Below are 23,480 nucleotides of genomic sequence, written 5' to 3'. Positions count from 1 at the left end.
GGACGTGGGAAATACGGGCGTGTCCTGCTTGTGACGCATCGCTGCCGAGGTAACAACAAGCCACGCCCACCAGAGACACAAGCACCGCCCATAGAGACACAGGCCCCGCCCACAGAAGGACTAGACCCACCCACAGAGACAATAAACTGATGTCGCGGTTGTGAAGGTTCTGGACGTTTGTGTTAGAAGTGTTTACGATGGTCAGTGTATGAAGAAAGTAGAAAGTACAAGTACAAGTACAAGTACGAGTACGAGTACAAGGTCAAGTACAAGTACAAGTACAAGTACGAGTACGAGTACGAGTACAAGGTCAAGTACAAGTACAAGTACAAGTACGAGTACGAGTACAAGGTCAAGTACAAGTACAAGGTCAAGTACAAGGTCAAGTACAAACACAAGTACAAGTACAAGTACGAGTACGAGTACAAGGTCAAGTACAAGTACAAGGTCAAGTACAAGGTCAAGTACAAACACAAGTACAAGTACAAGTACGAGTACGAGTACAAGGTCAAGTACAAGTACAAGGTCAAGTACAAGGTCAAGTACAAACACAAGTACAAGTACAGATACTGCTCTGAAAATGTAGAAAACTCAAAGACTAAAAGTAAAATGTGTCCCTTGGGTCCTGTTCCTCTGAGACACATTTACAAACACGAAATATAAAGAAATATAAAATGTTTACAATAAATATAAATAAAAATATGATGAAAATAATCTTTAGACGTTGAACTGTAAAACAAGTGTCAGTTTGTCACATTCTGTGCGGCTCCTGCTGAATGTCTCACCGTCTCCTCTGACCGCCTGGAATCCAACCCTCAACCACACAGGAACAACAGAAGCTCTCTGTCTCTGTGTTGCGTTCATGGCCCCTCTCTGTCTCTGTATTGCGTTCAGGGCCCCTCTCTGTCTCTGTGTTGCGTTTAGGGCCCCTCTCTGTCTCTGTGTTGCGTTCAGGGCCCCTCTCTGTCTCTGTGTTGCGTTCAGGGCCCCTCTCTGTCTCTGTATTGCGTTCAGGGCCCCTCTCTGTCTCTGTGTTGCGTTTAGGGCCCCTCTCTGTCTCTGTGTTGCGTTCAGGGCCCCTCTCTGTCTCTGTGTTGCGTTCAGGGCCCCTCTCTGTCTCTGTATTGCGTTCAGGGCCCCTCTCTGTCTCTGTGTTGCGTTTAGGGCCCCTCTCTGTCTCTGTGTTGCGTTCAGGGCCCCTCTCTGTCTCTGTATTGCGTTCAGGGCCCCTCTCTGTCTCTGTATTGCGTTCAGGGGCCTCTCTCTGTCTCTGTGATGCGTTCAGGGGCCTCTCTCTGTCTCTGTGATGCGTTCAGGGGCCCCTCTCTGTCTCTTTGTTGCGTTTAGGGCCCCTCTCTGTCTCTGTGTTGCGTTCAGGGCCCCTCTCTGTCTCTGTATTGCGTTCAGGGCCCCTCTCTGTCTCTGTATTGCGTTCAGGGGCCTCTCTCTGTCTCTGTGATGCGTTCAGGGGCCCCTCTCTGTCTCTGCGTCATGTTCAGGGGCCTCTCTCTGTGTTGTGTTCAGGAACCCCGATGGCACTGAAGGTGATGCCCAAAGCCTCGACGCAGCTGCAGAGTTTCCTCCGTGAATACTGCATCTCGCTGCACGTGTCGTCACATCCGTGCATCGTCGGCCTGTTCGGGATCGTGTTCAGGTCCAACGAACATTACTGTTTCGCCCAAGAACTGGTGATCGGGAGAGACCTGTTCGCCGTCATCCAACCAAAGGTACAGGCGTGTTCAGTCAAAGGTAGAGGCGTGTTCAGTCAAAGGTACAGGCGTGTTCAGTCAAAGGTACAAACGTGTTCAGTCAAAGGTACAGACATGTTCAGTCAAAGGTACAGGCGTGTTCAGTCAAAGGTACAAACGTGTTCAGTAAAAGGTACAGGCGTGTTCAGTCAAAGGTACAGGCGTGTTCAGTCAAAGGTACAAACGTGTTCAGTCAAAGGTACAGGCGTGTTCTGTCAAAGGTACAAACGTGTTCAGTCAAAGGTACAGGCGTGTTCAGTCACAGGTACAAACGTGTTCAGTCAAAGGTACAGGCGTGTTCAGTCAAAGGTAAAGGCGTGTTCAGTCAAAGGTACAGGTGTGTTCAGTCAAAGGTACAAACGTGTTCAGTCAAAGGTACAGACATGTTCAGTCAAAGGTACAGGCGTGTTCAGTCAAAGGTACAGGCGTGTTCAGTCAAAGGTACAGGCGTGTTCAGTCAAAGGTACAGGCGTGTTCAGTCAAAGGTACAAACGTGTTCAGTCAAAGGTACAGGCGTGTTCTGTCAAAGGTACAAACGTGTTCAGTCAAAGGTACAGGCGTGTTCAGTCACAGGTACAAACGTGTTCAGTCAAAGGTACAGGCGTGTTCAGTCAAAGGTAAAGGCGTGTTCAGTCAAAGGTACAGGTGTGTTCAGTCAAAGGTACAAACGTGTTCAGTCAAAGGTACAGACATGTTCAGTCAAAGGTACAGGCGTGTTCAGTCAAAGGTACAGGCGTGTTCAGTCAAAGGTACAGGCGTGTTCAGTCAAAGGTACAGGCGTGTTCAGTCAAAGGTACAAACATGTTCAGTCAAAGGTACAGGCGTGTTCAGTCAAAGGTACAAACATGTTCAGTCAAAGGTACAGGCGTGTTCAGTAGTAGAACAGTCGTCAGTGACCTGCACTTGACCGGTTGAAATCCCTGGACTTCACAAACACTTGGCTCAGAACGGCAGGAAATCAACACTTCAGACTCACACACTCTGAGACATTCTGAGCGCTTCAGGAACGTGTCAGAGGAACGACGGAACATTCTGGATCTGTGCGAGCTTCAGGAACGTGTCAGAGGAACGACGGAACATTCTGGATCTGTGAAAGCTTCAGGAACGTGTCAGAGGAACGACGGAACATTCTTGAACTGTTAGCGCTTCAGGAACGTGTCAGAGGAACGACGGAACATTCTGGATCTGTGAGAGCTTCAGGAACGTGTCAGAGGAACGAGGGAACATTCTGGATCTGTGAGAGCTTCAGGAACGTCTCAGAGGAACGACGGAACATTCTGGATCTGTGAGAGCTTCAGGAACGTGTCAGAGGAACGACGGAACATTCTGGATCTGTGAGAGCTTCAGGAACGTGTCAGAGGAACGACGGAACATTCTGGATCTGTGAGAGCTTCAGGAACGTGTCAGAGGAACGACGGAACATTCTGGATTTGTGAGAGCTTCAGGAACGTGTCAGAGGAACGACGGAACATTCTGGATCTGTGAAAGCTTCAGGAACGTGTCAGAGGAACGACGGAACATTCTGGATCTGTGCAAGCTTCAGGAACATGTCAGAGGAACGACGGAACATTCTGGATCTGTGCGAGCTTCAGGAACGTGTCAGAGGAACGACGGAACATTCTGGATCTCTGAGAGCTTCAGGAACGTGTCAGAGGAACGACGGAACATTCTGTATCTGTGAGAGCTTCAGGAACGTGTCAGAGGAACGACGGAACATTCTGGATCTGTGAAAGCTTGAGGAACGTGTCAGAGGAACGACGGAACATTCTGGAACTGTGAGCGCTTCAGGAACGTGTCAGAGGAACGACGGAACATTCTGGATCTGTGAGAGCTTCAGGAACGTGTCAGAGGAACGACGGAACATTTTGGATCTGTGAGAGCTTCAGGAAAGTGTCAGAGGAACGACGGAACATTCTGGATCTGTGGAAGCTTCAGGAACGTGTCAGAGGAACGACGGAACATTCTGGATCTGTGAGAGCTTCAGGAAAGTGTCAGAGGAACGACGGAACATTCTGGATCTCTGAGAGCTTCAGGAACGTGTCAGAGGAACGACGGAACATTCTGGATCTGTGAAAGCTTCAGGAACGTGTCAGAGGAACGACGGAACATTCTGGAACTGTGAGCGCTTCAGGAACGTGTCAGAGGAACAACGGAACATTCTGGATCTGTGAGAGCTTCAGGAACGTGTCAGAGGAACGACGGAACATTCTGGATCTCTGAGAGCTTCAGGAACGTGTCAGAGGAACGACAGAACATTCTGGATTTGTGAGCGCTTCAGGATCGTGTCAGAGGAACGAGGGAACATTCTGGATCTGTGCGAGCTTCAGGAACGTGTCAGAGAAACGATGGAACATTCTGGATCTTTGAGCGCTTTAGGAACGTATCAGAGGAACAACGGAACATTCTGGATTTGTGAGCGCTTCAGGAACGTGTCAGAGGAACGACGGAACATTCTGGATTTGTGAGCGCTTCAGGAACGTGTCAGAGGAACAACGGAACATTCTGGATCTGTGAGCGCTTCAGGAACGTGTCAGAGGAACGACAGAAAATTCTGGATCTGTGAGCGCTTCTGGAACGTGTCAGAGGAACGACGGAACATTCTGGATCTCTGAGAGCTTCAGGAACGTGTCAGAGGAACGACGGAACATTCTGGATCTCTGAGAGCTTCAGGAACGTGTCAGAGGAACGACGGAACATTCTGGATTTGTGAGCGCTTCAAGAACGTGTCAGAGGAACGACGGAACATTCTGGATCTGTGAGAGCTTCAGGAACGTGTCAGAGGAACGACAGAACATTCTGGATCTGTGCGAGCTTCAGGAACGTGTCAGAGGAACGACGGAACATTCTGGATCTCTGAGAGCTTCAGGAACTTGTCAGAGGAACGACGGAACATTCTGGATCCGTGAGCGCTTCAGGAACGTGTCAGAGGAACGACAGAACATTCTGGATTTGTGAGCGCTTCAAGATCGTGTCAGAGGAACGAGGGAACATTCTGGATCTGTGAGAGCTTCAGGAACGTGTCAGAGGAACGAGGGAACATTCTGGATCTGTGAGAGCTTCAGGAACGTATCAGAGGAACGACGGAACATTCTGGATTTGTGAGCGCTTCAGGAACGTGTCAGAGGAACGACGGAACATTCTGGATCTGTGAGCGCTTCAGGAACGTGTCAGAGGAACGACAGAACATTCTGGATCTGTGGAAGCTTTAGGAACGTGTCAGAGGAACGACGGAACATTCTGGATTTGTGAGCGTTTCAGGAACGTGTCAGCGGAACAACGAAACATTCTGGATCTGTGAGAGCTTCAGGAACGTGTCAGAGGAACGACGGAACATTCTGGATTTGTGAGCGCTTCAGGAACGTGTCAGAGGAACGAGGGAACATTCTGGATCTGTGAGAGCTTCAGGAACGTGTCAGAGGAACGACGGAACATTCTGGATCTGTGAGAGCTTCAGGAAAGTGTCAGAGGAACGACAGAACATTCTGGATCTGTGCGAGCTTCTGGAACGTGTCAGAGGAACGACGGAACATTCTGGATCTCTGAGAGCTTCAGGAACATGTCAGAGGAACGACGGAACATTCTGGATTTGTGAGAGCTTCAGGAAAGTGTCAGAGGAACGAGGGAACATTCTGGATCTGTGAGAGCTTTAGGAATGTATCAGAGGAACGACGGAACATTCTGGATCTGTGAGAGCTTCAGGAACGTGTCAGAGGAACGACGGAACATTCTGGATCTGTGAGAGCTTCAGGAACGTGTCAGAGGAACAACGGAACATTTTGGATCTGTGAGCGCTTCAGGAACGTGTCAGAGGAACGACAGAAAATTCTGGATCTGTGCGAGCTTCAGGAACGTGTCAGAGGAACGACGGAACATTCTGGATCTCTGAGAGCTTCAGGAACGTGTCAGAGGAACGACGGAAGATTCTGGATCAGTGAGAGCTTCAGGAACATGTCAGAGGAACGACGGAAGATTCTGGATTTGTGAGCGCTTCAGGAACGTGTCAGACGAACGACGGAACATTCTCTATCTGTGAGCGCTTCTGGAACGTGTCAGAGGAACGATGGAACATTCTGGATCTGTGCGAGCTTCAGGAACGTGTCAGAGAAACGATGGAACATTCTGGATCTTTGAGCACTTTAGGAACGTATCAGTGGAACGACGGAACATTCTGGATTTGTGAGCGCTTCAGGAACGTGTCAGAGGAACGAGGGAACATTCTGGATCTTTGAGCGCTTTAGGAACGTATCAGAGGAACGACGGAACATTCTGGATTTGTGAGCGCTTCAGGAACGTGTCAGAGGAACAACGGAACATTCTGGATCTTTGAGAGCTTCAGGAACGTGTCAGAGGAACGACAGAACATTCTGGATCTCTGAGAGCTTCAGGAACGTGTCAGAGGAACGACAGAACATTCTGGATTTTTGAGCGCTTCAGGATCGTGTCAGAGGAACGAGGGAACATTCTGGATCTGTGCGAGCTTCAGGAACGTGTCAGAGAAACGATGGAACATTCTGGATCTTTGAGCGCTTTAGGAACGTATCAGAGGAACAACGGAACATTCTGGATTTGTGAGCGCTTCAGGAACGTGTCAGAGGAACGACGGAACATTCTGGATTTGTGAGCGCTTCAGGAACGTGTCAGAGGAACAACGGAACATTCTGGATCTGTGAGCGCTTCAGGAACGTGTCAGAGGAACGACAGAAAATTCTGGATCTGTGAGCGCTTCTGGAACGTGTCAGAGGAACGACGGAACATTCTGGATCTCTGAGAGCTTCAGGAACGTGTCAGAGGAACGACGGAACATTCTGGATCTCTGAGAGCTTCAGGAACGTGTCAGAGGAACGACGGAACATTCTGGATTTGTGAGCGCTTCAAGAACGTGTCAGAGGAACGACGGAACATTCTGGATCCGTGAGCGCTTCAGGAACGTGTCAGAGGAACGACAGAACATTCTGGATTTGTGAGCGCTTCAAGATCGTGTCAGAGGAACGAGGGAACATTCTGGATCTGTGAGAGCTTCAGGAACGTGTCAGAGGAACGAGGGAACATTCTGGATCTGTGAGAGCTTCAGGAACGTATCAGAGGAACGACGGAACATTCTGGATTTGTGAGCGCTTCAGGAACGTGTCAGAGGAACGACGGAACATTCTGGATCTGTGAGCGCTTCAGGAACGTGTCAGAGGAACGACAGAACATTCTGGATCTGTGGAAGCTTTAGGAACGTGTCAGAGGAACGACGGAACATTCTGGATTTGTGAGCGTTTCAGGAACGTGTCAGCGGAACAACGAAACATTCTGGATCTGTGAGAGCTTCAGGAACGTGTCAGAGGAACGACGGAACATTCTGGATTTGTGAGCGCTTCAGGAACGTGTCAGAGGAACGAGGGAACATTCTGGATCTGTGAGAGCTTCAGGAACGTGTCAGAGGAACGACGGAACATTCTGGATCTGTGAGAGCTTCAGTAACGTGTCAGAGGAACGACGGAACATTCTGGATCTGTGAGCGCTTCAGGAAAGTGTCAGAGGAACGACAGAACATTCTGGATCTGTGCGAGCTTCTGGAACGTGTCAGAGGAACGACGGAACATTCTGGATCTCTGAGAGCTTCAGGAACATGTCAGAGGAACGACGGAACATTCTGGATTTGTGAGAGCTTCAGGAAAGTGTCAGAGGAACGAGGGAACATTCTGGATCTGTGAGAGCTTTAGGAATGTATCAGAGGAACGACGGAACATTCTGGATCTGTGAGAGCTTCAGGAACGTGTCAGAGGAACGACGGAACATTCTGGATCTGTGAGAGCTTCAGGAACGTGTCAGAGGAACAACGGAACATTTTGGATCTGTGAGCGCTTCAGGAACGTGTCAGAGGAACGACAGAAAATTCTGGATCTGTGCGAGCTTCAGGAACGTGTCAGAGGAACGACGGAACATTCTGGATCTCTGAGAGCTTCAGGAACGTGTCAGAGGAACGACGGAAGATTCTGGATCAGTGAGAGCTTCAGGAACATGTCAGAGGAACGACGGAAGATTCTGGATTTGTGAGCGCTTCAGGAACGTGTCAGACGAACGACGGAACATTCTCTATCTGTGAGCGCTTCTGGAACTTGTCAGAGGAACGATGGAACATTCTGGATCTGTGCGAGCTTCAGGAACGTGTCAGAGAAACGATGGAACATTCTGGATCTTTGAGCACTTTAGGAACGTATCAGTGGAACGACGGAACATTCTGGATTTGTGAGCGCTTCAGGAACGTGTCAGAGGAACGAGGGAACATTCTGGATCTTTGAGCGCTTTAGGAACGTATCAGAGGAACGACGGAACATTCTGGATTTGTGAGCGCTTCAGGAACGTGTCAGAGGAACAACGGAACATTCTGGATCTTTGAGAGCTTCAGGAACGTGTCAGAGGAACGACAGAACATTCTGGATCTGTGCGAGCTTCAGGAACGTGTCAGAGGAACGACGGAACATTCTGGATCTCTGAGAGCTTCAGGAACGTGTCAGAGGAACGACGGAACATTCTGGATCTCTGAGAGCTTCAGGAACGTGTCAGAGGAACAACGGAACATTTTGGATCTGTGAGCGCTTCAGGAACGTGTCAGAGGAACGACAGAAAATTCTGGATCTGTGCGAGCTTCAGGAACGTGTCAGAGGAACGACGGAACATTCTGGATCTCTGAGAGCTTCAGGAACGTGTGAGAGGAACGACGGAAGATTCTGGATCAGTGAGAGCTTCAGGAACATGTCAGAGGAACGACGGAAGATTCTAGATTTGTGAGCGCTTCAGGAACGTGTCAGACGAACGACGGAACATTCTCTATCTGTGAGCGCTTCTGGAACGTGTCAGAGGAACGATGGAACATTCTGGATCTGTGCGAGCTTCAGGAACGTGTCAGAGAAACGATGGAACATTCTGGATCTTTGAGCACTTTAGGAACGTATCAGAGGAACGACGGAACATTCTGGATTTGTGAGCGCTTCAGGAACGTGTCAGAGGAACGAGGGAACATTCTGGATCTTTGAGCGCTTTAGGAACGTATCAGAGGAACGACGGAACATTCTGGATTTGTGAGCGCTTCAGGAACGTGTCAGAGGAACAACGGAACATTCTGGATCTTTGAGAGCTTCAGGAACGTGTCAGAGGAACGACAGAACATTCTGGATCTGTGCGAGCTTCAGGAACGTGTCAGAGGAACGATGGAACATTCTGGATCTCTGAGAGCTTCAGGAACGTGTCAGAGGAACGACGGAACATTCTGGATCTGTGAGAGCTTCAGGAACATGTCAGAGGAACGACGGAACATTCTGGATCTGTGCGAGCTTCAGGAACGTGTCAGAGGAACGACGGAACATTCTGGATCTCTGAGAGCTTCAGGAACGTGTCAGAGGAACGACGGAACATTCTTGATCTCTGAGAGCTTCAGGAACGTGTCAGAGGAACGACGGAACATTCTGGATCTCTGAGAGCTTCAGGAACGTGTCAGAGGAACGACGGAACATTCTGGATCTCTGAGAGCTTCAGGAACGTGTCAGAGGAACAACGGAACATTTTGGATCTGTGAGCGCTTCAGGAACGTGTCAGAGGAACGACAGAAAATTCTGGATCTGTGCGAGCTTCAGGAACGTGTCAGAGGAACGACGGAACATTCTGGATCTCTGAGAGCTTCAGGAACGTGTGAGAGGAACGACGGAAGATTCTGGATCAGTGAGAGCTTCAGGAACATGTCAGAGGAACGACGGAAGATTCTAGATTTGTGAGCGCTTCAGGAACGTGTCAGACGAACGACGGAACATTCTCTATCTGTGAGCGCTTCTGGAACGTGTCAGAGGAACGATGGAACATTCTGGATCTGTGCGAGCTTCAGGAACGTGTCAGAGAAACGATGGAACATTCTGGATCTTTGAGCACTTTAGGAACGTATCAGAGGAACGACGGAACATTCTGGATTTGTGAGCGCTTCAGGAACGTGTCAGAGGAACGAGGGAACATTCTGGATCTTTGAGCGCTTTAGGAACGTATCAGAGGAACGACGGAACATTCTGGATTTGTGAGCGCTTCAGGAACGTGTCAGAGGAACAACGGAACATTCTGGATCTTTGAGAGCTTCAGGAACGTGTCAGAGGAACGACAGAACATTCTGGATCTGTGCGAGCTTCAGGAACGTGTCAGAGGAACGACGGAACATTCTGGATCTCTGAGAGCTTCAGGAACGTGTCAGAGGAACGACGGAACATTCTGGATCTGTGAGAGCTTCAGGAACATGTCAGAGGAACGACGGAACATTCTGGATCTGTGCGAGCTTCAGGAACGTGTCAGAGGAACGACGGAACATTCTGGATCTCTGAGAGCTTCAGGAACGTGTCAGAGGAACGACGGAACATTCTTGATCTCTGAGAGCTTCAGGAACGTGTCAGAGGAACGACGGAACATTCTGGATCTGTGAGCGCTTCAGGAAAGTGTCAGAGGAACGTCGGAACATTCTGGATCTCTGAGAGCTTCAGGAACGTGTCAGAGGAACGACAGAAAATTCTGGATTTGTGAGCGCTTCAGGATCGTGTCAGAGGAACGAGGGAACATTCTGGATCTGTGCGAGCTTCAGGAACGTGTCAGAGAAACGATGGAACATTCTGGATCTTTGAGCGCTTTAGGAACGTATCAGAGGAACAACGGAACATTCTGGATTTGTGAGCGCTTCAGGAACGTGTCAGAGGAACGACGGAACATTCTGGATTTGTGAGCGCTTCAGGAACGTGTCAGAGGAACAACGGAACATTCTGGATCTGTGAGCGCTTCAGGAACGTGTCAGAGGAACGACAGAAAATTCTGGATCTGTGAGCGCTTCTGGAACGTGTCAGAGGAACGACGGAACATTCTGGATCTCTGAGAGCTTCAGGAACGTGTCAGAGGAACGACGGAACATTCTGGATCTCTGAGAGCTTCAGGAACGTGTCAGAGGAACGAGGGAACATTCTGGATTTGTGAGCGCTTCAAGAACGTGTCAGAGGAACGACGGAACATTCTGGATCTGTGAGAGCTTCAGGAACGTGTCAGAGGAACGACAGAACATTCTGGATCTGTGCGAGCTTCAGGAACGTGTCAGAGGAACGACGGAACATTCTGGATCTCTGAGCGCTTCAGGAACGTGTCAGAGGAACGACGGAACATTCTGGATCTGTGCGAGCTTCAGGAACGTGTCAGAGGAACGACGGAACATTCTGGATCTCTGAGAGCTTCAGGAACGTGTCAGAGGAACGACGGAACATTCTGGATCCGTGAGCGCTTCAGGAACGTGTCAGAGGAACGACAGAACATTCTGGATTTGTGAGCGCTTCAAGATCGTGTCAGAGGAACGAGGGAACATTCTGGATCTGTGAGAGCTTCAGGAACGTATCAGAGGAACGACGGAACATTCTGGATTTGTGAGCGCTTCAGGAACGTGTCAGAGCAACGACGGAACATTCTGGATCTGTGAGCGCTTCAGGAACGTGTCAGAGGAACGACAGAACATTCTGGATCTGTGGAAGCTTTAGGAACGTGTCAGAGGAACGACGGAACATTCTGGATTTGTGAGCGTTTCAGGAACGTGTCAGCGGAACAACGAAACATTCTGGATCTGTGAGAGCTTCAGGAACGTGTCAGAGGAACGACGGAACATTCTGGATTTGTGAGCGCTTCAGGAACGTGTCAGAGGAACGAGGGAACATTCTGGATCTGTGAGAGCTTCAGGAACGTGTCAGAGGAACGACGGAACATTCTGGATCTGTGAGAGCTTCAGGAACGTGTCAGAGGAACGACGGAACATTCTGGATCTGTGAGCGCTTCAGGAAAGTGTCAGAGGAACGACGGAACATTCTGGAACTGTGAGCGCTTCAGGAACGTGTCAGAGGAACAACGGAACATTCTGGATCTGTGAGAGCTTCAGGAACGTGTCAGAGGAACGAGGGAACATTCTGGATCTCTGAGAGCTTCAGGAACGTGTCAGAGGAACGACAGAACATTCTGGATTTGTGAGCGCTTCAGGAACGTGTCAGAGGAACAACGGAACATTCTGGATCTGTGAGCGCTTCAGGAACGTGTCAGAGGAACGACGGAACATTCTGGATCTCTGAGAGCTTCAGGAACGTGTCAGAGGAACGACAGAACATTCTGGATTTGTGAGCGCTTCAGGATCGTGTCAGAGGAACGAGGGAACATTCTGGATCTGTGCGAGCTTCAGGAACGTGTCAGAGAAACGATGGAACATTCTGGATCTTTGAGCGCTTTAGGAACGTATCAGAGGAACAACGGAACATTCTGGATTTGTGAGCGCTTCAGGAACGTGTCAGAGGAACGACGGAACATTCTGGATTTGTGAGCGCTTCAGGAACGTGTCAGAGGAACAACGGAACATTCTGGATCTGTGAGCGCTTCAGGAACGTGTCAGAGGAACGACAGAAAATTCTGGATCTGTGAGCGCTTCTGGAACGTGTCAGAGGAACGACGGAACATTCTGGATCTCTGAGAGCTTCAGGAACGTGTCAGAGGAACGACGGAACATTCTGGATCTCTGAGAGCTTCAGGAACGTGTCAGAGGAACGACGGAACATTCTGGATTTGTGAGCGCTTCAAGAACGTGTCAGAGGAACGACGGAACATTCTGGATCTGTGAGAGCTTCAGGAACGTGTCAGAGGAACGACAGAACATTCTGGATCTGTGCGAGCTTCAGGAATGTGTCAGAGGAACGACGGAACATTCTGGATCTCTGAGAGCTTCAGGAACTTGTCAGAGGAACGACGGAACATTCTGGATCCGTGAGCGCTTCAGGAACGTGTCAGAGGAACGACAGAACATTCTGGATTTGTGAGCGCTTCAAGATCGTGTCAGAGGAACGAGGGAACATTCTGGATCTGTGAGAGCTTCAGGAACGTGTCAGAGGAACGAGGGAACATTCTGGATCTGTGAGAGCTTCAGGAACGTATCAGAGGAACGACGGAACATTCTGGATTTGTGAGCGCTTCAGGAACGTGTCAGAGGAACGACGGAACATTCTGGATCTGTGAGCGCTTCAGGAACGTGTCAGAGGAACGACAGAACATTCTGGATCTGTGGAAGCTTTAGGAACGTGTCAGAGGAACGACGGAACATTCTGGATTTGTGAGCGTTTCAGGAACGTGTCAGCGGAACAACGAAACATTCTGGATCTGTGAGAGCTTCAGGAACGTTTCAGAGGAACGACGGAACATTCTGGATTTGTGAGCGCTTCAGGAACGTGTCAGAGGAACGAGGGAACATTCTGGATCTGTGAGAGCTTCAGGAACGTGTCAGAGGAACGACGGAACATTCTGGATCTGTGAGAGCTTCAGTAACGTGTCAGAGGAACGACGGAACATTCTGGATCTGTGAGCGCTTCAGGAAAGTGTCAGAGGAACGACAGAACATTCTGGATCTGTGCGAGCTTCTGGAACGTGTCAGAGGAACGACGGAACATTCTGGATCTCTGAGAGCTTCAGGAACATGTCAGAGGAACGACGGAACATTCTGGATTTGTGAGAGCTTCAGGAAAGTGTCAGAGGAACGAGGGAACATTCTGGATCTGTGAGAGCTTTAGGAATGTATCAGAGGAACGACGGAACATTCTGGATCTGTGAGAGCTTCAGGAACGTGTCAGAGGAACGACGGAACATTCTGGATCTGTGAGAGCTTCAGGAACGTGTCAGAGGAACAACGGAACATTTTGGATTTGTGAGCGCTTCAGGAACGTGTCAGAGGAACGACAGAAAATTCTGGATCTGTGCGAGCTTCAGGAACGTGTCAGAGGAACGACGGAACATTCTGGATCTCTGAGAGCTTCAGGAACGTGTCAGAGGAACGACGGAAGATTCTGGATCAGTGAGAGCTTCAGGAACATGTCAGAGGAACGACGGAAGATTCTGGATTTGTGAGCGCTTCAGGAACGTGTCAGACGAACGACGGAACATTCTCTATCTGTGAGCGCTTCTGGAACGTGTCAGAGGAACGACGGAACATTCTGGATCTCTGAGAGCTTCAGGAACGTGTCAGAGGAACGACGGAAGATTCTGGATCAGTGAGAGCTTCAGGAACATGTCAGAGGAACGACGGAAGATTCTGGATTTGTGAGCGCTTCAGGAACGTGTCAGACGAACGACGGAACATTCTCTATCTGTGAGCGCTTCTGGAACGTGTCAGAGGAACGATGGAACATTCTGGATCTGTGCGAGCTTCAGGAACGTGTCAGAGAAACGATGGAACATTCTGGATCTTTGAGCACTTTAGGAACGTATCAGTGGAACGACGGAACATTCTGGATTTGTGAGCGCTTCAGGAACGTGTCAGAGGAACGAGGGAACATTCTGGATCTTTGAGCGCTTTAGGAACGTATCAGAGGAACGACGGAACATTCTGGATTTGTGAGCGCTTCAGGAACGTGTCAGAGGAACAACGGAACATTCTGGATCTTTGAGAGCTTCAGGAACGTGTCAGAGGAACGACAGAACATTCTGGATCTGTGCGAGCTTCAGGAACGTGTCAGAGGAACGACGGAACATTCTGGATCTCTGAGAGCTTCAGGAACGTGTCAGAGGAACGACGGAACATTCTGGATCTCTGAGAGCTTCAGGAACGTGTCAGAGGAACAACGGAACATTTTGGATCTGTGAGCGCTTCAGGAACGTGTCAGAGGAACGACAGAAAATTCTGGATCTGTGCGAGCTTCAGGAACGTGTCAGAGGAACGACGGAACATTCTGGATCTCTGAGAGCTTCAGGAACGTGTGAGAGGAACGACGGAAGATTCTGGATCAGTGAGAGCTTCAGGAACATGTCAGAGGAACGACGGAAGATTCTAGATTTGTGAGCGCTTCAGGAACGTGTCAGACGAACGACGGAACATTCTCTATCTGTGAGCGCTTCTGGAACGTGTCAGAGGAACGATGGAACATTCTGGATCTGTGCGAGCTTCAGGAACGTGTCAGAGAAACGATGGAACATTCTGGATCTTTGAGCACTTTAGGAACGTATCAGAGGAACGACGGAACATTCTGGATTTGTGAGCGCTTCAGGAACGTGTCAGAGGAACGAGGGAACATTCTGGATCTTTGAGCGCTTTAGGAACGTATCAGAGGAACGACGGAACATTCTGGATTTGTGAGCGCTTCAGGAACGTGTCAGAGGAACAACGGAACATTCTGGATCTTTGAGAGCTTCAGGAACGTGTCAGAGGAACGACAGAACATTCTGGATCTGTGCGAGCTTCAGGAACGTGTCAGAGGAACGATGGAACATTCTGGATCTCTGAGAGCTTCAGGAACGTGTCAGAGGAACGACGGAACATTCTGGATCTGTGAGAGCTTCAGGAACATGTCAGAGGAACGACGGAACATTCTGGATCTGTGCGAGCTTCAGGAACGTGTCAGAGGAACGACGGAACATTCTGGATCTCTGAGAGCTTCAGGAACGTGTCAGAGGAACGACGGAACATTCTGGATTTGTGAGAGCTTCAGGAAAGTGTCAGAGGAACGAGGGAACATTCTGGATCTGTGAGAGCTTTAGGAATGTATCAGAGGAACGACGGAACATTCTGGATCTGTGAGAGCTTCAGGAACGTGTCAGAGGAACGACGGAACATTCTGGATCTGTGAGAGCTTCAGGAACGTGTCAGAGGAACAACGGAACATTTTGGATTTGTGAGCGCTTCAGGAACGTGTCAGAGGAACGACAGAAAATTCTGGATCTGTGCGAGCTTCAGGAACGTGTCAGAGGAACGACGGAACATTCTGGATCTCTGAGAGCTTCAGGAACGTGTCAGAGGAACGACGGAAGATTCTGGATCAGTGAGAGCTTCAGGAACATGTCAGAGGAACGACGGAAGATTCTGGATTTGTGAGCGCTTCAGGAACGTGTCAGACGAACGACGGAACATTCTCTATCTGTGAGCGCTTCTGGAACGTGTCAGAGGAACGACGGAACATTCTGGATCTCTGAGAGCTTCAGGAACGTGTCAGAGGAACGACGGAAGATTCTGGATCAGTGAGAGCTTCAGGAACATGTCAGAGGAACGACGGAAGATTCTGGATTTGTGAGCGCTTCAGGAACGTGTCAGACGAACGACGGAACATTCTCTATCTGTGAGCGCTTCTGGAACGTGTCAGAGGAACGATGGAACATTCTGGATCTGTGCGAGCTTCAGGAACGTGTCAGAGAAACGATGGAACATTCTGGATCTTTGAGCACTTTAGGAACGTATCAGTGGAACGACGGAACATTCTGGATTTGTGAGCGCTTCAGGAACGTGTCAGAGGAACGAGGGAACATTCTGGATCTTTGAGCGCTTTAGGAACGTATCAGAGGAACGACGGAACATTCTGGATTTGTGAGCGCTTCAGGAACGTGTCAGAGGAACAACGGAACATTCTGGATCTTTGAGAGCTTCAGGAACGTGTCAGAGGAACGACAGAACATTCTGGATCTGTGCGAGCTTCAGGAACGTGTCAGAGGAACGACGGAACATTCTGGATCTCTGAGAGCTTCAGGAACGTGTCAGAGGAACGACGGAACATTCTGGATCTCTGAGAGCTTCAGGAACGTGTCAGAGGAACAACGGAACATTTTGGATCTGTGAGCGCTTCAGGAACGTGTCAGAGGAACGACAGAAAATTCTGGATCTGTGCGAGCTTCAGGAACGTGTCAGAGGAACGACGGAACATTCTGGATCTCTGAGAGCTTCAGGAACGTGTGAGAGGAACGACGAAGATTCTGGATCAGTGAGAGCTTCAGGAACATGTCAGAGGAACGACGGAAGATTCTAGATTTGTGAGCGCTTCAGGAACGTGTCAGACGAACGACGGAACATTCTCTATCTGTGAGCGCTTCTGGAACGTGTCAGAGGAACGATGGAACATTCTGGATCTGTGCGAGCTTCAGGAACGTGTCAGAGAAACGATGGAACATTCTGGATCTTTGAGCACTTTAGGAACGTATCAGAGGAACGACGGAACATTCTGGATTTGTGAGCGCTTCAGGGACGTGTCAGAGGAACGAGGGAACATTCTGGATCTTTGAGCGCTTTAGGAACGTATCAGAGGAACGACGGAACATTCTGGATTTGTGAGCGCTTCAGGAACGTGTCAGAGGAACAACGGAACATTCTGGATCTTTGAGAGCTTCAGGAACGTGTCAGAGGAACGACAGAACATTCTGGATCTGTGCGAGCTTCAGGAACGTGTCAGAGGAACGATGGAACATTCTGGATCTCTGAGAGCTTCAGGAACGTGTCAGAGGAACGACGGAACATTCTGGATCTGTGAGAGCTTCAGGAACATGTCAGAGGAACGACGGAACATTCTGGATCTGTGCGAGCTTCAGGAACGTGTCAGAGGAACGACGGAACATTCTGGATCTCTGAGAGCTTCAGGAACGTGTCAGAGGAACGACGGAACATTCTTGATCTCTGAGAGCTTCAGGAACGTGTCAGAGGAACGACGGAACATTCTGGATCTCTGAGAGCTTCAGGAACGTGTCAGAGGAACGACGGAACATTCTGGATCTCTGAGAGCTTCAGGAACGTGTCAGAGGAACAACGGAACATTTTGGATCTGTGAGCGCTTCAGGAACGTGTCAGAGGAACGACAGAAAATTCTGGATCTGTGCGAGCTTCAGGAACGTGTCAGAGGAACGACGGAACATTCTGGATCTCTGAGAGCTTCAGGAACGTGTGAGAGGAACGACGGAAGATTCTGGATCAGTGAGAGCTTCAGGAACATGTCAGAGGAACGACGGAAGATTCTAGATTTGTGAGCGCTTCAGGAACGTGTCAGACGAACGACGGAACATTCTCTATCTGTGAGCGCTTCTGGAACGTGTCAGAGGAACGATGGAACATTCTGGATCTGTGCGAGCTTCAGGAACGTGTCAGAGAAACGATGGAACATTCTGGATCTTTGAGCACTTTAGGAACGTATCAGTGGAACGACGGAACATTCTGGATTTGTGAGCGCTTCAGGAACGTGTCAGAGGAACGACGGAACATTCTGGATCTGTGAGCGCTTCAGGAAAGTGTCAGAGGAACGACAGAACATTCTGGATTTGTGAGCGCTTCAGGATCGTGTCAGAGGAACGAGGGAACATTCTGGATCTGTGCGAGCTTCAGGAACGTGTCAGAGAAACGATGGAACATTCTGGATCTTTGAGCGCTTTAGGAACGTATCAGAGGAACAACGGAACATTCTGGATTTGTGAGCGCTTCAGGAACGTGTCAGAGGAACGACGGAACATTCTGGATTTGTGAGCGCTTCAGGAACGTGTCAGAGGAACAACGGAACATTCTGGATCTGTGAGCGCTTCAGGAACGTGTCAGAGGAACGACAGAAAATTCTGGATCTGTGAGCGCTTCTGGAACGTGTCAGAGGAACGACGGAACATTCTGGATCTCTGAGAGCTTCAGGAACGTGTCAGAGGAACGACGGAACATTCTGGATCTCTGAGAGCTTCAGGAACGTGTCAGAGGAACGACGGAACATTCTGGATTTGTGAGCGCTTCAAGAACGTGTCAGAGGAACGACGGAACATTCTGGATCTGTGAGAGCTTCAGGAACGTGTCAGAGGAACGACAGAACATTCTGGATCTGTGCGAGCTTCAGGAACGTGTCAGAGGAACGACGGAACATTCTGGATCTCTGAGCGCTTCAGGAACGTGTCAGAGGAACGACGGAACATTCTGGATCTGTGCGAGCTTCAGGAACGTGTCAGAGAAACGATGGAACATTCTGGATCTTTGAGCGCTTTAGGAACGTATCAGAGGAACAACGGAACATTCTGGATTTGTGAGCGCTTCAGGAACGTGTCAGAGGAACGACGGAACATTCTGGATTTGTGAGCGCTTCAGGAACGTGTCAGAGGAACAACGGAACATTCTGGATCTGTGAGCGCTTCAGGAACGTGTCAGAGGAACGACAGAAAATTCTGGATCTGTGAGCGCTTCTGGAACGTGTCAGAGGAACGACGGAACATTCTGGATCTCTGAGAGCTTCAGGAACGTGTCAGAGGAACGACGGAACATTCTGGATCTCTGAGAGCTTCAGGAACGTGTCAGAGGAACGACGGAACATTCTGGATTTGTGAGCGCTTCAAGAACGTGTCAGAGGAACGACGGAACATTCTGGATCTGTGCGAGCTTCAGGAACGTGTCAGAGGAACGACGGAACATTCTGGATCTCTGAGCGCTTCAGGAACGTGTCAGAGGAACGACGGAACATTCTGGATCTGTGAGCGCTTCAGGAACGTGTCAGAGGAACGACAGAACATTCTGGATCTGTGGAAGCTTTAGGAACGTGTCAGAGGAACGACGGAACATTCTGGATTTGTGAGCGTTTCAGGAACGTGTCAGCGGAACAACGAAACATTCTGGATCTGTGAGAGCTTCAGGAACGTGTCAGAGGAACGACAGAACATTCTGGATTTGTGAGCGCTTCAGGAACGTGTCAGAGGAACGAGGGAACATTCTGGATCTGTGAGAGCTTCAGGAACGTGTCAGAGGAACGACGGAACATTCTGGATCTCTGAGAGCTTCAGGAACGTGTCAGAGGAACGACAGAACATTCTGGATTTGTGAGCGCTTCAGGATCGTGTCAGAGGAACGAGGGAACATTCTGGATCTGTGCGAGCTTCAGGAACGTGTCAGAGAAACGATGGAACATTCTGGATCTTTGAGCGCTTTAAGAACGTATCAGAGGAACAACGGAACATTCTGGATTTGTGAGCGCTTCAGGAACGTGTCAGAGGAACGACGGAACATTCTGGATTTGTGAGCGCTTCAGGAACGTGTCAGAGGAACAACGGAACATTCTGGATCTGTGAGCGCTTCAGGAACGTGTCAGAGGAACGACAGAAAATTCTGGATCTGTGAGCGCTTCTGGAACGTGTCAGAGGAACGACGGAACATTCTGGATCTCTGAGAGCTTCAGGAACGTGTCAGAGGAACGACGGAACATTCTGGATCTCTGAGAGCTTCAGGAACGTGTCAGAGGAACGACGGAACATTCTGGATTTGTGAGCGCTTCAAGAACGTGTCAGAGGAACGACGGAACATTCTGGATCTGTGAGAGCTTCAGGAACGTGTCAGAGGAACGACAGAACATTCTGGATCTGTGCGAGCTTCAGGAACGTGTCAGAGGAACGACGGAACATTCTGGATCCGTGAGCGCTTCAGGAACGTGTCAGAGGAACGACGGAACATTCTGGATCCGTGAGCGCTTCAGGAACGTGTCAGAGGAACGACAGAACATTCTGGATTTGTGAGCGCTTCAAGATCGTGTCAGAGGAACGAGGGAACATTCTGGATCTGTGAGAGCTTCAGGAACGTATCAGAGGAACGACGGAACATTCTGGATTTGTGAGCGCTTCAGGAACGTGTCAGAGCAACGACGGAACATTCTGGATCTGTGAGCGCTTCAGGAACGTGTCAGAGGAACGACAGAACATTCTGGATCTGTGGAAGCTTTAGGAACGTGTCAGAGGAACGACGGAACATTCTGGATTTGTGAGCGTTTCAGGAACGTGTCAGCGGAACAACGAAACATTCTGGATCTGTGAGAGCTTCAGGAACGTGTCAGAGGAACGACGGAACATTCTGGATTTGTGAGCGCTTCAGGAACGTGTCAGAGGAACGAGGGAACATTCTGTATCTGTGAGAGCTTCAGGAACGTGTCAGAGGAACGACGGAACATTCTGGATCTGTGAGCGCTTCAGGAAAGTGTCAGAGGAACGACAGAACATTCTGGATCTGTGCGAGCTTCAGGAACGTGTCAGAGGAACGACGGAACATTCTGGATCTGTGAGAGCTTCAGGAACATGTCAGAGGAACGACGGAACATTCTGGATTTGTGAGCGCTTCAGGAACGTGTCGGAGAAACGATGGAACATTCTGGATCTTTGAGCACTTTAGGAACGTATCAGAAGAACGACGGAACATTCTGGATCTGTGAGAGCTTCAGGAACGTGTCAGAGGAACGACGGAACATTTTGGATCTGTGAGCGCTTCAGGAACGTATCAGAGGAACGACGAAAAATTCTGGATTTGTGAGCACTTCAGGAACGTGTCAGAGGAACGACGGAACATTTTGGATCTGTGAGAGCTTCAGGAACGTGTCAGAGGAACGACGGATTATTCTGGATCTCTGAGAGCTTCAGGAACGTGTCAGAGGAACGACGGAACATTCTGGATCTGTGCGAGCTTCAGGAACGTGTCAGAGGAACGACAGAACATTCTGGATCTCTGAGAGCTTCAGGAACGTGTCAGAGGAACGACGGAACATTCTGGATCTCTGAGAGCTTCAGGAACGTGTCAGAGGAACGACGGAACATTCTGGATCTGTGAGCGCTTCAGGAAAGTGTCAGAGGAACGACGGAACATTCTGGATCTGTGAGAGCTTCAGGAACATGTCAGAGGAACGACGGAACATTCTGGATCTCTGAGAGCTTCAGGAACGTGTCAGAGGAACGACGGAACATTCTGGATCTGTGAGCGCTTCAGGAACGTGTCAGAGGAACGACAGAACATTCTGGATTTGTGAGCGCTTCAGGATCGTGTCAGAGAAACGAGGGAACATTCTGGATCTGTGCGAGCTTCAGAAACGTGTCAGAGAAACGATGGAACATTCTGGATCTTTGAGCGCTTTAGGAACGTATCAGAGGAACGACGGAACATTCTGGATTTGTGAGCGCTTCAGGAACGTGTCAGAGGAACGACGGAACATTCTGGATCTCTGAGAGCTTCAGAAACGTGTCAGAGGAACGACGGAACATTCTGGATTTGTGAGCGCTTCAAGAACGTGTCAGAGGAACGACGGAACATTCTGGATCTGTGAGAGCTTCAGGAACGTGTCAGAGGAACGACAGAACATTCTGGATCTGTGAGAGCTTCAGGAACGTGTCAGAGGAACGACGGAACATTCTGGATCTCTGAGAGCTTCAGGAACGTGTCAGAGGAACGACGGAACATTCTGGATTTGTGAGCGCTTCAGGATCGTGTCAGAGGAACGAGGGAACATTCTGGATCTGTGAGAGCTTCAGGATCGTGTCAGAGGAACGAGGGAACATTCTGGATCTGTGAGAGCTTTAGGAACGTATCAGAGGAACGACGGAACATTCTGGATTTGTGAGCGCTTCAAGAACGTGTCAGAGGAACGACGGAACATTCTGGATCTGTGAGAGCTTCAGGAACGTGTCAGGGGAACGATGGAACATTCTGGATCTGTGAGAGCTTCAGGCACGTGTCAGAGGAACGACGGAACATTCTGGATCTGTGAGATCTTCAGGAACGTGTCAGAGGAACGAAGGAACATTCTGGATCTGATTCTGGATTCAGTTTGGGAGGATTTGTTTCGTTCTTTTGGACATAATTGAGGTGAGTAAACGTCACATTCAGAATAGAAATAGTCTCTATGAGGCACAGTCGCTCCTTCAGGGACATGATGATATTTGGTCTTGTTTCAGCCTTTCTCGCATTTAAAAACAAGTTTGTCCTTGTTTAAATTGTGGACGAGGATCTCAAGTGTTTTTTTCGTTCAGATCAACAGATGTAAACAGAAGATACTGAAGTATTCCACCTTTGTCCGACTCTAGTTTTTGACTGAAAATACAAAAATGGTCTATTCTAGTATATTTCTTCTGAGGATTAAAGAAGTGTGTATTATGGTTCTCCGTCTCTCATCCCTCCGTCCCTCATCCGTCCCTCGTCCCTCCGTCTCTCATCCCTCCGTCCTCATCCGTCCCTCGTCCCTCCGTCTCCTCCTGCAGGTGGGGATCCCTGAGACGTGGGTGAAGCGCTGCGCTCTGCAGATCAGCAGCGCTCTGGAGTTCATCCACAGTCGTGGCCTCGTGCACCGCGACGTCAAACCAGAGAACGTGCTGCTGCTGGACACGCGCTGCTGCCGAGTCAAGCTGGCCGACTTCGGGCTGGCGCAGAGGAGAGGTGCCTTCATCCGCTTCATCAGTGGGACCCTGCCCTACAGCGCCCCCGAGCTGTGTGCACGGGTACTGCAGGAGGGACGAGTGAACGCTCCGCCCCTCAGGGTGGAGCCCAGCCTGGACACGTGGGCCTTCGGGGTGCTCCTCTTCTGCATCCTCACGGGATACTTCCCCTGGGAGGCCTGCAGCGAGCAGGACGACTACTACCAAGAGTGGAGCGAGTGGAGCCAGGGGGGAGGGGGAGACATGAAGGAGGGAGGGACAGGGGGAGACATGAAGGAGGGAGGGACAGGGGGAGACATGAAGGAGGGAGGGACAGGGGGAGACATGAAGGAGGGAGGGACAGGGGGAGACATGAAGGAGGGAGGGACAGGGGGAGACATGAAGGAGGGAGACACGAAGGAAGGGAGGAGAGTTAAAGAGGTGAAGGAGGAGGGAGGAAAAGAGGGAGATGGACAGGAGGGGAGGAGAGAGGGAGAAGTGAAGCAGGAGGGAGGAGAGCAGGGGAGGGAGGAGGAGGAGGTGCCTCCACTGTGGAGGAGGTTTACTCCAGATGCCCTGCAGATGTTCAGGAGGCTGTTGGCCGTGGAGTCGGAGCGCAGGAGCAGTGTGAGCGAGGTACAGGCCTACGTGCAGCAGGATTGGCTCAAACAAGCCACGCCCACCGACCAAGCCCCACCCACAGTGACATCGCCTGACCTGACCCCACCCACAACAACCAACAAAGCCCCACCCACAGAAACAAGCTCGTGCAGCCACTCTGAGAAGTGA

General features: G+C 50.0%; 1 protein-coding gene across 1 annotated transcript in view; it reads left to right on the top strand.

Annotated features, from left to right (window-relative positions):
- The window catches only part of LOC140354537 (serine/threonine-protein kinase SBK1), a 23,582-nt gene extending 102 nt beyond the window's left edge, over window positions 1–23,480 (top strand). Inside the window, exons 1-4 of the mRNA XM_072439570.1 lie at window positions 1–49; window positions 1,525–1,727; window positions 22,539–22,935; window positions 23,263–23,480. The exon at window positions 1–49 is cut by the window's left edge and continues 102 nt beyond it. Coding sequence (XP_072295671.1) covers window positions 1–49; window positions 1,525–1,727; window positions 22,539–22,935; window positions 23,263–23,480 — 867 coding nt within the window. The remainder of the gene's footprint in view (window positions 50–1,524; window positions 1,728–22,538; window positions 22,936–23,262) is intronic.

Source organism: Eucyclogobius newberryi, unplaced genomic scaffold, assembly GCF_026437365.1.
Source record: "Eucyclogobius newberryi isolate DKJ021-1_F unplaced genomic scaffold, fEucNew1.0.hap1 SCAF_93, whole genome shotgun sequence".
Classification (NCBI taxonomy): Eukaryota; Metazoa; Chordata; class Actinopteri; order Gobiiformes; family Gobiidae; genus Eucyclogobius; species Eucyclogobius newberryi.
Note: the sequence above shows the minus strand (reverse complement) of the source record. Positions and strands in the feature narration are given on the sequence as shown.